Source organism: Epinephelus fuscoguttatus, linkage group LG8 (genome assembly GCF_011397635.1).
Source record: "Epinephelus fuscoguttatus linkage group LG8, E.fuscoguttatus.final_Chr_v1".
NCBI classification, from domain to species: domain Eukaryota; kingdom Metazoa; phylum Chordata; class Actinopteri; order Perciformes; family Serranidae; genus Epinephelus; species Epinephelus fuscoguttatus.
Genome location: NC_064759.1, coordinates 6511685 through 6530423, shown reverse-complemented (window position 1 = coordinate 6530423; position 18739 = coordinate 6511685). Strand labels below are relative to the sequence as shown.

The 18739-nt window shown below is 41.8% G+C and overlaps 1 protein-coding gene across 1 annotated transcript in view; it reads right to left on the bottom strand.

The window, feature by feature from the left end:
- Positions 1-18739, bottom strand: part of crppa (CDP-L-ribitol pyrophosphorylase A) — a 70811-nt gene that overhangs the window by 20494 nt on the left and 31578 nt on the right. Inside the window, exon 9 of the mRNA XM_049583340.1 lies at positions 10344-10475. Coding sequence (XP_049439297.1) covers positions 10344-10475 — 132 coding nt within the window. The remainder of the gene's footprint in view (positions 1-10343; positions 10476-18739) is intronic.

Here is an 18739-nt window from a genome sequence, read left to right as displayed (position 1 = left end):
CATTTCCAGGGGGATCTTAGATAAAGTTTAAAGACATAATTGTCAGAACAAAAGACAAGTACTTAGGCAAACAGCAGGGGAAAAACTGTGTGAAGGGGCAGGGTGGATGTTGGACGCTAAGTGCAGTGGATCAATGGAAAGACTCGCCAAATCCGTCAGCCCTCCCAGAGATGTTATTGGGGTAACCGAAAACAGCTTTACGAAATGCCACGTCATTTCTTATCTGTGCTGCTTTCCTCAGTGTTTTGATTAACATATCTAGTGTTCATTCAGTTCAGTATCACTTCTCAAACAGCAACTCAATATCAAGAGCACTTTTTCCTCCGTACTTAAAATCTCTCCTCAGCTGTCAATCGACTTCGCCTTGCCAAAGAGGCTAATGCATGCAATTTTAGTAATCACATCTGTCTCGTAATGGAGATAACTCCTCGTTTTTAAACACTGGAATGACGATAAGTCTCTAAGAGCACATTAAAGGTTCCAGCACTCTTTCATCTGAGGACAATTGCTGGATTTACACAGAGAAAGGTTGAGAGTGTGCTGAAACAGTAGAGACAGCAGCCATGCCTGATCACCCTTGACCCCGCCAGGGTGCCAATACTTAGGTGTCACAGCGAAAGCCTCAGTTGGTTGTGTAGGGTTTCACCTGTCTGCCCTGAACAGGATAAGCTGTGTACGTCGCCTGATGGACACACTGTGGGAGAGAAAGTGTGGACAAAGACCTCTGGAGAAATCATTTTCCCTTGGCGCTTCATTTAGAAAATTCTCCAGGAGTGTGTAATTCATTTTAAGGGAATTAACTAAAAGAGCAGATTTCACTTATGGAACTTTGCAGTGAAACCTGATTGTTTATGACTTTATAAACTTTGGCTTCACTTTAACACTCTTTATAGCCATGCTAGCTTTAGGAATGGAAATGTCAGTAGGTCCACCACTTTGGTTCCAACTGAAAAATCTCGACAATTATTCCATGGATTGCCATGAATTGTTGTACTGACATTAACAGTCCCTGAAGTACAAATTCTGCTGACTGTGGTGATCCCCAAGGCTTCATCTAGTGCTACCAGCAGGTCACAGTTTTCACTAACAGTGAAATATCTACAAATCTATTGCAAGGTTTGGCACAAAATTGGGCACAGACACTCATGGTCAATAACTTACTTTGAGTAAAATGTCTTGCCAACAATTGTATGAATTTGCATGACATTTAGTCCAAATATTCAAGTTTCCCTCAGGATGAATCGTTAATACCATTAGTGATCCCTTAAATTTTCTTCTAGCACCATCATCAGGTAAAAAGTTATATGTGTCCAGTACATTGGTTTTGGTTTATGACCCAATACCTGCAAAACTAATATATTTAGTATGTTTAATTTTAGCATCTAAACTAGGATGGTGAACACTGTTAACAACATACTCTCTTAACATCAGCATCCTTATGAGTATGTTGGTGTTAGCTTCTAGCTCAAGTACAGCCTCACTGACTCACTGCTAGTGCTTACACTCTTAGTCTGATAGCAATATTCTAAGGGACAGTTCACCCCAAAATTGAAATTACAAACATTTCCTCTGGCCGGTAGTGCTATTTATCAATCTTGATTGTTTTGGTGTGAATTGCTGAGTGTTGGAGATATCGGCCGTAGAGTTGTCTGCCTTCTCTCCAATATAATGGAACTAGATGGCACTCAGCCTGTGGTGTTCAAAGCGGCAAAAAATACATTTGAGAAATTCAACATCAATGTCTCTTTCCACTAGTCACGACCTGAACCTCCATTATAAAACAAGCGAGAGGAAGCAAGGGAGACCTAAAGCCACCTGAGAAGAACCACAGGAGATGAAGGTGGAAGGGCTGTCATGGCAACAACTGACTAAGAGGGCACAAGACCGAAGAGGATAGAGGAGTTTCATCAATGGCCTATGTTTCTCAGGGAATTTAAAGGCCTAAGTAAGTAAGTCAGTAGTCATGACCTGGTTATTCAAGATAATCCACAGACCTTGTTGTGAGCAGTTTAAGGCAGGAACTATTTTATTTCTACTGAACTACAACCGCCAATTGACCCTTCGCTAAGCCTCTCCCTTAATCAGTCACTGTTGAATCCTACTTTAGCAACCGTGTGTAGCAACCGAGAGGTCCATCAAGCTTTCAGCAGAAGCTAATATGCCGAAGTGGCGTGCATACGGTAACGTTACCTTCAAGTCTGACACCTGATACCCAAAAAGTGTCGAAGGTGGTGTTGAATTTTTCCCCTTCCCCAAGCCCAAGACCCAAGGAAGATATGGCTAAAACAGTGTGGAAGACCAAACAAACAGCTGAATCCAGCAAAGATCAATACAAACACCTACGTTTGTTCCAAGTTAAGATGCTAACTAACGTTCGCTAACGCTAGCTTTGTGTGCTAGCTGCTCTCCCTTTGTCTGCCCCAAGGAGGGAACATAACTCAACATTAACTTAAATTTAAACCATATATTGACTTACCCTGCTGTACAAGAACCTTCTTTGTCCTTCACGTGAAGTGTCAACACGTGGGGTGCCTGACGCTTGCATTGCGACTGGTGAGCTTTTCCCTCTATTTTAATGTTCTCGTGATTTATACTCACATGCATATTGAAGACCTTTCTGTCGGCTTCTCTCTGATATCTCCGAACAGTTTTTCCAGAAATTTGATGTAATTTCCTTTGGAATATCTCTCACTGATATCGCTGAAAACTCCACATTTCTTATGCTAGGAGCGAAAGCTTGACAGACGTGGCAACAGTAACTAAGGGGGGCGAGGCTTAGCGAAGGGTCAATTGTGTCACCACATTGAAGGAAGCGTGCATCTACTCATTGACAAGAGGCTTGCGTCTGTGATAGCTAAGCTGTAATGTTAGCTAGTTCAGTGGTGCTAGGTGAGCTATTAGTAGATGCACGCTTCCTTCTGCGTAGTGATACAGTTGGTGGGTGTAATTTGATAGACAGAAAGTAGTTCCTGTATGAAACTGCTCACAAGAAGGTCTGTGGATTATCTTGAGTAACCAGGTTGTGATTTCTGAAGGAGACATTGCTGTTGAGTTTTTCAAATGTATTTTTTGGTGCTTTGAGCACCACAAACTGAGTGCCATCTAGTTCCATTATACTGAAGAGAAGGCAGACATCTCTACAGCCGTTATCTCCAACACTCAGCAACTCACCAAAACAATCTAAGATTAGATAAATAAATAAATAAATAGCACTACAGGTAAGAGGAAATATCTGGATTCTTGATTTTGGAATGAACTGTCCCTTTAGACTGAATCTGTGTCAGATAAATCAGATAATAATCTGTCACAGCTTTTTGCACAACTTTCCCACCCGTTTCCTTCCATGCAATACTGTCCTCCCCGTTCAGACCACTCGTTTATTCAGCAGAGGACAACTGTTGGATTTAGCCTGAGAAAAATCCGGAGTGTGCTGAAACCACAGAGACGACAGTCCTCCCTGATCTCCCTTGACCCCAGCGAGGGTACAACTCCACGAGTGTCATAGCAAGAGCTTCGCTGGGTCGTGTTTGGTTTCACCTGTCTGCCTTTTAGACCTAGATCTGAACAGGTAGAGGAGAATAGACCTATAGAGCCCTCTCCTTTTCTTCCTTTCTCCCTCCCCTCCCTCCTCTCCTTTCTCTACCCCTCTTTTCTTCCCAGCCGCCTAATCTCTTCTCAGGTTTAGGATTCCCGGTCCGGGCTCTTTGAGGAGGAGGAAATATGGGGTTGGGTAAACATCAGGGCTCTCACTGCAGGGATTACAACACCCATATATCACCGTGACAACTCCCTTTTCAACAGTTGACAAGTCGCCAGGACCCTGTGCGAGGAGGGATCCAATGACACTTCCTATCGCCACTGCAGACACTGATATCGTATACCGTCACCGTTTTCACAACATCGTGTCAATTTATGAGGATCCGGTGTCTGCACATCCTCAGCCAACGTCTTTAGATCAGTTTGAGGTTTTCACACATTATCGCACCTGATGTTTGGCTTGTGGGCATCTTCAGAGGAGCAACAACACGAACGGAAAAAGGCTCTAGAGGAGCGCTTTGATCACATGTCCTTTCAGAGAGACTGCTGTTCATTGTCCGTGACTCCATTTCACTCTCTCCTCTCGACGAAGCGGAGTGGCACGCATGGCGACACGCTGCTGGATGCACTGTGCCTCGGCGGCTCAGTGTTACTGTGAATCATGTGAAACCACAGTCAGGCCTCGTTTGAGAGAATCCACTTTTTATCCAAGAAGACATTACTAAAGGTCAGTGAGGTGGATTGTTTTCCCAACCTCTCTGGGACGAACACAATTCCATGTGCTCATGCATTTTAACTGTCAGAGGTTAAAATTCAATTAACCAAATGGCCGTACATTTCCAAAGAGGTGGGTGCATCCAGTATTTCCTCAGAGTGATACATAACGAGGGGCAAGGGACACTTAAATGTTCTCCACAGTTGTTCTTCTCACTGGTGTCCAGTTGACAACAGCCAGTCGTGTCAGAGCACAGAATGAAATCATTTAGGGAGGAACAAAAAAGACTCAAAGTTTATGGAGGATTATCCCTAACAAGGCTTTGTGTAAAAATTTGAAAAAAACACCAAGTATTGACGTCATACTTTTTTATCCATCTGTTTTTGTCTAGAAATTATAAGAACTGCTAACAACACACAAAGAGACACAGGAACAGTGCTGCTTTGTACTAGGTTTTTTTTTATTCTGAAAATGTTTGGGTCCGCGACCCCTCAAGGGCCCTCAGAGTTATTGCTGGGGGCCACCAAATTATTGTTTGATAATTTCATTTTAGTTTTAAGGTTTTTTTTATCTTAGTAATTAAAATATGTCTGAAAATACACATTAACATGAACCTAACATGTTATTAGCAAAAATAAATTAGCCTATTATTAAAAAAAACAACAACCAATGTAATTTACAGTACACAACATTAATGACAGGCTAACTGCTATTGTGACGTAACGTTGTGCAATCATATGAGCTAGCTAACATTAAGTCACTGTGCAGCACTTATCCAATATGGCAAGGTGAGCTAGTTAGCGAGCATACTATTGAAACATATCAGCCAATTAGCTGTATTATTCCTGTATTATTATACCAAGTGGGATTCCTCCCACAGTCCAAAGACATGCAGGTTAACAGGTGACTCTAAATTGTCCGTAGGTGTGAATGTGAGTGTGAATGGTTGTCTGTCTCTATGTGTCAGCCCTGTGATAGTCTGGCGACCTGTGCAGGGTGTACCCTGCCTCTCGCCCAATGTCAGCTGGGATAGGCTCCAGCCCCCCTGCGACCCCCAACAGGATAAACGGCTAAGGAAAATGAGTGAATGAATGAATATTATTCCAAATGTACGGACATTCTTGTGAGCCACAGTGGATTGTTTTTTAACCTTTTGAGTGAGAGACTCTGACACACCGTCCACCTCAGAAACCATCGACGAAAGTGCAGAGGGTTTGGCTAATGCATGCTACACCTGCTGCTGAGTTAGCAGCTACAGGTGAGCACAAACGAGAGAAGACCTGGAAATATTCAGAGAATTATCTCAAGTGCAGCTCAGTTTTATTAAATAAATACTAGGGGGTCCCTGCTCTGTATCTTTTGAGCAAAAGGGTCCTTGTCTGGAGAAACGCTAAAGACCTCTGGTTTACTGGATTCAAAATATTTCAAGCGACACGCAACTCTGATAATAAAATTCAAGTTCTGTGTACTGGCAGCATGTCTTGGTATGGCACTCTTAGCTTTCATAAGACAAAAAGTTCCACTGATGCCAAGTTAAATGAGCACAAGTCTTATTTGAAGCATGGATTAAGCACAAATTAAGTATTATTAGTTAAGTATTTCTATTGCATGCTGTGATAACATTATGTCAGGCACCGACTATGTTTACACACATAAAATAATCCGTGTTGTTGTTGCCCTTTTTATGAAAAAGACAATATTCCAACTGAGCTGTTTAAATGGCTGATGAAAATTAATATTCCACTAAGTTCCTCTTTACATGCAACCGTGCATACTCAGATTAACCTGCTCTGTGTTGTTTATCACAGCAAAATATGGAAAATATGGAAAAGTAGAAAAGCCAAAGCTGCTTATGCCATTTTGCTTCTTTGCATCAAAATTTGATTCTTCAACCACCTTCTTAAGAAAGTTGGTGTTGCGATATTCGAGCATATCCAAAAACCTGTTGATATCCAAGTCTGTCATAATGTTTAAAAGCAGGTGTGTTTCTGCTTCCAACCAGAAATGTGGGTTTTGTTTTAGGCATGCATCTCTACCCCAACGCTTTGTAAACTGTTGGCTTGGTGGTTTGTGTACAATGCACAGAGAGTAGTAAACAGAGAGAGAGTAAACAGGCATGAGGCTGTGTGTCACAAACTGCAGTGAAAACCCAAACTGAGAGGCATATTCTGAATGTACTGCATGTCCGAAAAGTGCTCCTAATATCTGAATAATACTGACATAACCCACGTGTCTTCATCAGAAAATGCTTCATTTGGAATATCCACACGTAAATATGCTGTTTACATGATCAATATCAAAATCTAAATATTTTCTTATTTGGAACAATAGTGGAAAATTAATCTCTAATCTCAGAGTGCAGCACACACACATTGTAATTTAACTGAAGCATGATCTCTATAATTTATCATAAACACTTACTGATATCATTTACTGATATCTTTTCTACCTACAAATCTCACTCCCCTGCCAAGTCAGTGTCACTTTAGCACACCAGCACACTAAATGTTTTACCTGTAAGAGCAACATTTTAATGCTTCAGTTCATCATCTGTGATGTAAGATGTGTCAGATTTCCTCATACACAGAGAAAATAAACGTGTGCGTCCTGGTCATAGCGCAGTTATAAAATCCTAGTGCACCACGACGCATCTCTCCTGATTGTCTGCTGGCTGCGCTGCCAGTCGAAGAATCAGTCACAGTGGATGGCAGTAGAGAAAGTCGAACAAGCGTCTGGTTCAATAGCAGTTTAGCCAACTTCACCGACAGTCTGCCTCACGCTGCTCCCCATTTCCATCACTGTTCATTTTGTGGTGAGGTCATGTTGAAACAAGGTTTGTAAAGTTCACTGCCTGCCATGCTGTTGCTCCTGCATTGCATCTATGTACGACAAACAAACAAAAAATGCCGTGACTCTAGTGACAAAATATGAGTCGACTCCAGGGCTTTTGGGGGGACGGCTCTAGTGTGGTCGATGTCTGACAACACGATAAAATCTCTATAAAAATCAGAAACCAGATTATTGTGTTGATGCGGAACATCAAGCTGCTTTGTTCTGAACTGAGTCACTGACAGAGTTTGTCATTTCATTGCCAGTGGTGTTGAGACACATAAGCAGCATTGCATGTAGCTGGATAAACATTTATTTTAAACGATATATTGGCACAAACATCGTATTAATATGAACTGAGTGAATGTTTACTGGTACACAGTGGACTGTCAGATGTCACAGGAAGAGCACATGTTGAAAACAGCAGCATAACTAAATGTTTTCAGCGTTCTTCTCGTAAAAAGATAACTTGAGACTTCCAAAACAGGAAAACTTGACCTTTTGTTGCAGGGAACAGAAAATGTAATCCAGGCTGTTTTGTCGTGGGGGAAAACACAACACGTCAGCCTTTGTGTGACCTCTGGATGTCGAAAATACGGACTTGCATGGCAAAGAGTTATGGTATTCAGTTATGTTGCTGCTCATATAATCGCAGTGCCATCTCAGATGTTTATGGTTTTCATGGGGCTGTTTTTCTTGTTTTAATTAAAGCAAAAAACTCTGAGGACAAAAACTAAATAGAAGAAAAAGTACATTTTCAAGCCACCCGCACAGCTTTAATGCATCTTTCACCAATCAGACTGATTGCCTAAAAATGTGCACTATGTGTGCATTATTGCCTGCTGTCAGATCTTTTCTTATTAAAGCCAAAGAAAAAAAACAAACCTAGAATTTGTAAGCAATGTTCATATATACTGTGCGGCTTACAGAGGAAGTGTTGCCAGGCATCTCCACAAGTATGAATAAGGCCATCTGGGAGGAATTATCCTCATTATAACAGAAAAAACTAACAATGATTTATACAAGGCTGTATTCTGCTGTTCCACTATCTCGTAACGATAAGCATTTTATCATGGTGAAACACACATTATCTCCGTCCACTCCCTTCCTCTTTTCTCTGTCGAAGCAGGATGACTAATTAACAGCATTAGTTCCATAATTCAGAGGGAAACCATGATGTCCAACATCCGATAGCTGAATCAGACTCATATGTGGCCCAGCAGCGTATCTCATACCTCACTATCAGCAATACAAAGCAGCTCGTTTTAATTAGACACTGTGATGTTAAGGCTCGACGCATGATGCCGAATCACTGACCACAGGAGGCCAAGCCTCCTCTTTCAGCTCATCGTCCTCTTTTGCAGAAGCGAATAAAGTCGACCTGCTCAGACATCCCCTCGCCTGAGGCTTTTACAATTGATTTGTGAAGTGACGCGGCTGCCAAGTAACCTCATTTATCACCCTGCTGCAGTCACTCATGAACATAAATCATGACGGATGTCATATTTAGAGCCAACAAAGCCATGAATATTCAACATTTGTCTTCGGTTTGCCTACACATCTGGCCCAAATGTTGTGATTTGTCTTGACGGCTTTGGTAGCATGACTCCTGACATTTCTCACTGCGCTGGATGAATAATTCCACCTTATATAATCCCATAATTACTGTGCAGTCAGTTATGGATTTCAGGTCAACCGCATCCACCCTGATGACTCCAGTGCACACTTGGCGGGCCTCGCAGCAGATTCTCATGACACACAGCTCAACCGTGGAGGTTCAGCCTACACGTGCGGTGGGTTGAGCTGCTACAGGCCTGAAGCACCTCTGCATCCTTTTCATCCCGGTGGCATTTAGTTGAAACAATACTGCTCAACACGTATGCAGAGGTTGACATCTGCCCCTCTTAATCACTGGTGGACACACATTAATTCCCACTCATGGGCCTGTCATGACAACTACTTTTGATATACTGTCCCAGAAACAATTGTGATAAACAATACCATACATTTTACGCCCTGCAATGATATAATATAATATAATAGCCTAATAATGCAAGTATACCCTTTCAAAGAGGAAGGAATTTTTAATTCTTAAGAATATTTAGACATTGGAATTGAAATTGGAATATGAAAAAACTATTTCACACATTTTTATTAAGGTATTTAACACCTGTTAATAAATACAAGACAGCATATAGAAAAACTGGCCACAAAAGTAAGTGCTGCCTCTCGTGACAAGTAGACGAGCTTGGCAAAGCCTCAGGAACACTGCAGTTACTTGTATAATCTGGCCGGTGTGCTGCAGTTGGCTCCCCGGGATGGACAGCCTGGGAGCTGGGCAGTTTCCCAGTGGATTTACGGAGTGGAGGATGAAGTTGTCAGAGGGTAAAACTACAAATGCCAGACTCATTTCCACAGGTTGGCAAGCTAATGACTATCAGCACTGTGCCTCTTTAACTCCAAAAGTGCAGCTGCAGGCTACCGGTAAGCCACACTGCCATCTTTTAAGTGTTGTTTTGTCTTTGAATTAGTTGGTTGGTTGGTTGGTTGCTTAGTTATGGTGAAAAGCAGGACCAGAGGTTTCTTTGCCTGGACTGATGACAAGCTGTAATTGTTACTGAGAGTAACATAAGGTGGTGAAGGCGGCGGAAAACAGATTGGGAGCCAATGCAAAACAAATAAAGTGATATATCAGGGCGGTACCTGGGGCAATATCCATTGATGGAGGAAGCCATGATGATGGTAAAGGAGTATCCACACAATAAGTATAAAATCACAAAAGGTATGTAGACCTCGTGTAATGTTTTGGCTTGGCACATTGTGACTGTTAAGACCTAATCAGGAAGCGAACGTGGTTGTTAGTGTCCATTTTTGCCCGTCCAGACTCAAACACAACCCAGAGTTTTCAAACTGGGTCAACAGTGCTTTTAAGGGTCTCCATTTTAGGGGTTCCAATATGCTGGATTGGTGCGGATACTGATGAAAATGCATTAGTGCGGATGTAGCTTTATTCACACTAACAGGCAGACATTTATTTCCACTCGCACGTATAAAGTACACACCTGTCCAAGCGTGAACACATAAAGATGTGTGATAAAAGACAGCAGCCTCGCCTGAAGCGTAAAAGCGTGACAAGACATTGGAACAAGACACTTGAAGACATTTCCCATTCTGTTTTGTTTGGCCCCTCTAACATTCACAGGAACTCTGAGCTCACTTCAGGAAGGAATAAAAGAAAGACGGGGAAAGACTGAGAGCTTACCTTTGACTGATGAAGCTGGATGCCGTAGAGAAGAATATTTCGGAGCTTGGCTGCTGAGGCCAGGTCCATGATAGCTGCTGGCTCTGCCACTCTCCCGCTGACGGACAGCTCATCTGAACTGCTCAAACGCACCTATCAAAACAAAAAGCCACCGCGCCCAATCAGAAGATGCTTGCCAACACAGAGGATCTCTTACCAGAACAGCAATTATGCCCATTTTTTGAGGCAATTACAGCTCATTGTTCAAGGACTCGTTTAAACATGTTGCAACTCAATCAGCCTGTTTATTTAAGGTTGTGTTCAGAGATCCGCTGTGCTGAGAGTAAACAGAGGTTGGTTGATGCACAGTCCTGTCTGAGGATATAATGATTCTCTAATTCAGCAGTAAATCTTAAATGCCTCTGGGGTTTATTTTCTCCAATTAGAGCAGCATAATCCAGACACATTGGTTCACATTACTGTGTCATCCTTAATCCAAAACTTAACCAATTTCCATAACCGTCCTGCTGACAGAAACTTAACTCGTGATTTATTCCCTGCAATTATTTTGTCATATATCCTCGAAACCTGCAGCAGGGAGGCACCAAAGTCGGGAGAATCGTTTCGTATGTGTCAAGACGTCGGCTCTAAACGTGTAATTATTTCACTCACACTTGAATATCAATCAGATGTTCGCTGTCATCAGGTGACATTCAATTTGAAGAGTGATTACTCAGCACATTAGCAGGTGTTAAACCTCCAGGTCACTAGTTCACATGAGTCCACTGAAACACTGACAGAGATATCTGTGCAGACAGTGTGAATTACTGAGTTATAAAACACAAACTGACACACGTGTGCAGGAACAATGGCCTGAATTAAATGATCAAAAATGTTTTTTCTGTCATGGTGACCTTACTTAATCCAAAAGGGTTAAATAAAGACAGATGTTCCTCTGTACTTCATTTACACTTAATATTCACTGAGTGACACTTATATTTTGGAACTGTCCATTAAGACCACTCATATCTACCTCTGGCCACTGGACCGGTCTACTGGGAGGGTTAAAGAGGAAATCTACTCAAACAAACTATTTAGAATAGCTTTGTACGATGTACGCTTTTTTCTCTATTTACAACAAGACATCAAGCACAGCAGAACTACAGCAGCTAGTAACACAAAATGTTTCGGATGATCTAAAACATCTGCAGTCAGTGTCAGGTTCAGGCATCATACTGTTTCCATACTGCAAAAACGGAGGCTGAAAAAATTCTGATTAAACAAACTAAGCAGTGCTGATAAAATATGAACCACGATTCTGTTCCTGCTTTGCCTATTTCTCACCTCCAGTGTTTTCAGAAACATATTTAAACTTACTGTTTAACTGTAAAACAAGATCGCTTGTTACTGGCCGGCTGCCATATTGTTTTTTGGACATCATCCAGCAGCGGCAGCATGTATTGGTCCTTCCATTCTGGAAGCCGTAGGTTTTCTACCTCTTGCAAATGCCGCAGTCCTTTTCTCTGTTTTTTTATGGTCACGTAGCACCAGTTTCAAAAGTATTTGTGTCTTTCTACTGCATAAACACTTTTTAGCAGTGAAATTATTCTTTAAGTAGTAGTGCTGCAGGGATGACATCTCTAGGCTGACACGGACATTAACATTGCCCTGGTTCCCTCATCAAAAAGTCTATGGAATTTTCCCATTGGGTTTTTGGATTATTGCAGAAAATAAGCTCTGTGGCAAACAACAGTTTATGATACTCACACGTTTTGTTCAGTATGATAATCTCTCAAACTACACCACAGTCACATAACTTAAGGTCCCCATCAGACACTTTGAAGGCAACTGGACTTGCTTAAGTTTCTTGAAGATGTATCACCTCCACCTTCCAAGAGGCTTCTTCAGCTCTGACAGACTGGTTCGGAGTCGCACGCTTTATACTCTGTGTGGGTGTGAACCCTTACAGAGTTGTTGAGGTCACATGTGAACTCTGTTACAACACTTCCAACGTCAGTAAGCTGTATAAGTAAAAAGTCTGCGACTCTGAGTCTGTTAGACCCGAAGAGGCCTCTTGGATGAGAGGTGACATGTCTTCAGGAAACTCATGCAAGTTTAATTACCTACAATTTTGCACTTAAGATTACAATGACCTGGATGACTGAGAATATTCACAAACATGACTCCTAAAAGCTTCAAAAATCACAAGTGGGGTACTTACTGACATATTTTATGCCTTAGAACAAACCACGAGTCTCTTTAGCTTGTGTTAACCACAGACCTTATTTGCATCTAACCAAAAACCCATTCAAACCAAATGACTTCGACTGAGGTTTTTTTTATATATTTTTTTTAAAAACCACACATTTAACGAATGATGCATAACATGTGTCCTGGTAAGAAAACAATAAACAAGGGAGAGGCAAAGACAGTTTCTCTGATTCAATGGAGTTACAATGAGCAGTTGGATGAACGTGTGTCATTCATCCAATTTCTTTCATTAATTCAATTTGTTTGTAACCCCTCAAACTTAGTTTCACCTGTGACTTTAATCCTAACACAGTGTAAAGCTGCCAGTTACTAAGAAACAAGTGTCTACGACATAACACAAAAAACTTCTGGAACAGATATCAATCACAGATTTATGATACTTCACAATGTGAGACATGAGGTGCTAATATCAACAACATGGCGCTTTTTCTTCGAATATAATGCTCGAGGTCATGGCACCTCATTTTCACAGGTGGTCTGAAACACTGACTTCCATCGTCTCCGGCCTCGAGGCTACCACCTTCACTTCAAACTCAGTTATCCCTCTACTGATCACTAACATGTGATCAGACCTGTGGTAAATAACGGGGTGCGTGTGTAATCTAACAACCGGCTCCTGCCAAAACAAAAAAAGGTAAGAAAAACACTGCGGTGCTGAACTGAGCCTCATCACTTATAACCGTGAAACTCTGAGGCTGCTTCACGTTTCTCGTAATCACAACTACCCAGGCTGACTTCACACACATTCTGACGTGACCATGAAAGGAGGTTATACAGGGAGAAGGCACCTCTGTGTGACCTGTTAGAGTCATGGATTATTTTCTGTGTTTAAATGCTCTTTGCCTTCAACTTTATAGATTCAGAGCAGCTTCTGACAGTCTGATAGTCTTATTTGATTTCTGTGGGGATGCATCCAATGACTGTTTTTATTATTAATTATTTCTTGTTTATTTGTCAATTTATCAGTTTTATTTTACAAAACATTTTTGACCAACAGTCCAAGACTCACTTCAGTTTACACAGAGGAACAGTAAATCCTGACATCTGAGAATCTGTCTGATAAATGACTTCAATGACTGATGATCACAAATACTATTCAATCTAAATGGTTGTCAATTTATTTTCTGTTGATTGATTAGTTAATCAACTTATTATTTCAGCTTTTGCAATTTGTTTTACTTAAACTACTGTTAAAGGAATTAATAAAGTACAATAGAACAGAACAGAAAAGTGTATCATGGACAACACAGTAGAGAGCATAGGGTAAAGTGGAGGGGTAGAAAAGAGTAGAGTACAGTAAAGTAGAGTAGAGTACGGTCGCATTCACACCAGGATAGTCCGGGGGACTCGGTTCGATTGGGCGGGGAATGCCGAAAAATTTCACTCATTTGGTTCGGTTCACTTTCACACTGCACTTTTTAAAGCAGATAAACCGCCTGGACAGCATCACACAGTTACAACAGCTGCTCATTTAGGGGCTGTATTGCCCCAAATGACCACTGACCAGGAAGAAAAAAAGCATGAAGAAGAAGAAAACCCAGCTAATCGATTGGCCAGGACCGAAAACGGAAATCCATTGTGGGTAGCCACAAGCAACTGCGACATATAGTCCTCTGACCACATATCAATAAGCACCTGAACCCCCTCACGACTCCACGTCTGCCCACGAGACATTTCCCAACTTTTTCTTTTCTTTTCTTTTTTTTTTTTTTTTTATCTCTGCTTCTCCCGGTTTGTGCTGTTGGCTTTGTGTTTTTTTAACTACCCAAAATGCACTACACTCTAGTCTGGTTCACTTCCTCTGTCTGGTTTGCTGGATAGTCCATTTGCTGGATAGTTCATTTGCATTTCCCACTCTAAGCGAACCACATCAGGGTTCACTTGCAAGTGAACCGAGACACCCTGTTTTCAAGCGGACTAGGGTTCACTTGTTTGGACTGCACCAGAGGTCGAATGAGCGTTCACACCACTCCAAACGAACCGAACTATCCGTGGAAGCGGACCAAATAGCACCAGTGTGAATGCGTCCTAAGACAGAGGAGAGGAGGGGAGAGGAGAGGGCAGTAGGACAGAACAGCAGAGTCGAACAAAAAACATGTAATAGCATAGAGCAGCCTACAACACAGTAGAAAAGAATAGAACAGATTGGAGTGGAACAGAATAGAAAAGAAAAGAAGACGACAGAATAGAAACATGCTGTCAGTGGGAGTTGTGGGAACTCTGACATGCTTTTGTAAGGAGTCGATCCCACTAAAACCAGTGTGTTTACAAGTGTGAATCCATGTGTGTGTGTGTGTGTGTGTGTGTGTGTGTGTGCCATCCACACAGATAAGAGCTCAGCTCCAGAGGAGTAATGCTGCGTGACATCTGCAGTGAGTCAGAGCTGTTTTGTGGTAAAAAATGTTCCTGTGTAGGTTTATTTTTTTCTTATTACCTGCTGTTGTTTCGGCTCTCACTCTGTGTGTTAGCTGAAGAGGTCAATTTTCCAAATTAAAACTGAGCTTAAACAGGCCTTTCACAAATATTTAGATGTTTCTCTGACCAGATTTGATCAGCTTGTTTGAGGTTTTTCTCTCAGTGAGCTTTCAGGTCAGTGTTTCTCTGCTAGTGGGCCAACAGTGAGCGAGGCTGCGCTGCGGCGCTCTCCTGGGAGGTGTCCAGTTTCCAAACAGCTACAGAGCTCATCAGGGGACCTGAGGTAGACTACAGGTGACGTTTTTACAAGCGGAAAAAAAGACAAGGTTTGGCTCGCTGTGTAGTACATGTACCTCGAATCCGTCCTTCTGCCAGATGTCTGTGTTCAGAGACATGCAAAGAAAAGTCCATTCAAAGTGTGGGAAATGATACTGGGACATGTCGAACTCTGCATCAGTCACACTGACCCACGGTACATCTTTACACTTACTGAGGTTGGAGGTTTTTAAAAGGATAAAAACCTGCTGCAGGCTGTTCCACCACTGCAAATGTTAATAACAGCTTATCATTAAAGTTGAATTGTAGTCACTTGAAACTCATAGAAAAAGAAGACAAGCCTGTAATATGTGCGGATTCTTAAAAGGGACACTTCATTTATTTTTTTGTACCGCACTACACTCACCAACTGCATCACCAGACAGACGCAAGCTCAGCTAGCGCCAAGCTAGCTAACACCCTTTTTCCATTGTCACTCTTGGCTGCACCGTGTGAAGCCATGCCACAACGATTCTTGTTTCCATTGTCATTTTAGACGCGCTGTGCAACGGCAAGCTGCACCGGAGATGGACCTTCTCAGGAGTAGGTCCAAAAGCTGGGTGCCGCCCACCCTCAAAAGGGTAGCGGTGACGTCTCGCTGACCGTAACCAACCCCCGCCCCCCTCCAAACAGGTGTGTATTGCAAGATTCCACTGACCTCTGTCTGCAGGAGACCAGAGAGAAAGGCGTTTTTAAAAGTCTCTGTGTTCAGCTCTCAGCACGTCTGTAGCTTCTAACTGAATCTCTGTGGTTTGGAGTTTAGTTTCGCTCCTGCGTCCTGTATGGTTTTACTTTAGATACCTGCTTTATTTTAGTTTCATCTTTGCTGTCCGCTTTATTAGAAGGTGTGTCAAGTTGCTGCACGAAAACTCAACATTTATTTACTTTGCTGCTTCACAATAAAAGTTTTTACATTACAAAGTAGCGGGGGTCTTTTATTGTGACGAAATGTGTTATTACTCAATCAGCGAAACTTTGTTGGCGCCTTTGCTTCAATAAAGACAAGTCTAATAATACGGCAGGGAGGAATGAGGAAGCTTTTATTTCTGGGACAATATAGCTAGAGATGCACCGATCCAGCTTTTTCAGTTTCGATCCCGATGCTGTGGCTTTGAGTAGCAGCCGATACCTGATACTGATCTGATACCATGGTTGACCTAACAAGCTATATACCTTTACATGTAGAACAGAAAAGACTAGAGGCATCAGGCATTGATGACTACACAGTTCTTTCCTAAGATAAAATATAACAAGATGAAACAGATTAATGCAATGATGAACTATTTATTTTTAACAAAACAAACAAAAAAACAATTGTGCAACAGCAGTTGAAATAGTGTGAAATACCTCCACACAGCAGATTCTCTCTTTCGCTCCATGAAGTATGACATAGCTTGCATCGCAATAGATTTAAAGGGAAAAGATCGCCTCAGGTACAGGTTGCATTTTTCGATACCCCATCCATCTATTTTGATGATATTGGAGCCGATATTTGATCCAGATATCGGATTGGTGCATCCTTAAATATAGTGTCCACCAAAGGCAGTAATTGTGACAGGCCTGGGTCCTAACAGGACTTGAATGTGTACTCCCTCTTTCAGTTTGAGGGTCTTTCAGTGCATAAAATGAAGGGGTGAATGTAAAGCAGGTATGGTTGGTCATACCTCATCTTATTCCCATGAACAGAGGGATGACAATTTCACAGACAAAAATAACATTAATGATCATTACTGCTGAGCAGCTGTCAATCAGGAGCTTTGTGCTGATGCTGATTTTATCTGTAGTGTTTTTGTTTATCCGTTCTTGGCAGCAGTGCTCATACTAATGACTAATTATGGTTATTTCTGCAGAAGCTACTGCACCTGCTGCATAAATGTAAAATATATCACTTCCTGTGCTTCCTTTTCAGATGAGACCCACCACTTTCAAGATGACTATGAAGGCTGAATTCCTGTTTTCCTTCCTTTTCAAGTAAAGAACAAAAAGTAATAAGTCAGTAAGATTTACACAGGTGCTTTTGTTGTGCCGTGACAGAGGCAGGTCGATCCTCTACTAATGAAACCTGCTGTTTGTGGACTCACAGCTTTATTGAAGGGCCAGCATATCACACACAAATCACGGCAGTAGTTTCATTGAGTAATGCTGTGTGACATGTGCACTTATTAAACTGGAGTTGTTGCGGGTATTTTTTATTTTTTTTTGGTTAAAACACACATCACAGAACAGAGCGCCGGCTTTCCAGGTTCTGTTGGCCTCATTACCAAACTTTATTTTGGCATCCATCCTCTGGTCAAAGTTAAAAAGTTGAGATCGGCTTTTACAAAGTCGAGTTTCCTCCCTGTAACTTTGCATGCCAGAGTTCCTGTGCAGCTGATACAGGATAGCTCCTGTGACTCCCAGCGTCTAATGCATTCATTCTTCTTCACTGGTTTCCAAATCTGTCCGTCACACAGCAACAAGAGCACAGCTAGAAGAGCAGTCGGGAAGTGTGGGAATGATTTGAACATGTGTTATCTCAAATGGTTTTGAGCCATTCAAGCATTTCTAATGATGGCAGTGTGGGTCTGCCCCTCACTTCGGTCCAGACTGGAATATCTGAACAACTATTGGATGGCTTGTAGGAGTGTAAGGGTACACAGAAGTCACATTTTGGTTCATACCCCGATTTGGGAGCCACGGTTCCGTGCGAGTTCAGTAGAGTGAAAAACAATGCATGAGGATACGTTTCTCATTTATTCTGAACAGACAGAAGTGTCAAAGACAGATGAAATCTTGCTCCTGGGGGCAGAGAGAGCATTTTGTCCACTGAAAACTTCAGTAAACTATAATAAAACTAAGGAACATTTTAAACTTTCCCAAAAGGCAACAGGTCACAACAGGCTATGAAACTGAAAAGCATCTCTTATGATATGAAATGAAAATACAAAATAAATATAATAATTCAAAACTTGAAGGAGGATTTAAAAGTCCAGTTCAGACCAAAGATTCGCGACAAGACGAAACCGTTTTTGTGTTGAGTTGTTGCATAGAGATGATACACCATCTCATCTAGTTGTATTGGTGTGAACCAGCAGGTTTTTAGAACTTTGCAGAACGGCGCATTGCAAGAAGTTGCCTGTTTCTACTCTTCTGATTGCAAATCTTTGGTCGGAACTGGGCTTTACAATTAGTTCCACCTTTACTATATGTCAGCGTAAATGTCAAATAATTTAGTGATTGTTTATCTTGTTTTGTTTTTGCATCTAAAGGTTGTTTGGAAGCAACAGGCAAAAGCAGCTGGGCTCCAGTTTGTTTTTTTCCTCGTCCCAGAGGTAATGCAGTCGGATATGTGTTAGCATGTTGGATGTCTTTCCATTCACGCCGAAACACAACTTGCACCTATACACAACTCTCGCTCTAGTGCTGTTGTAGCTGAC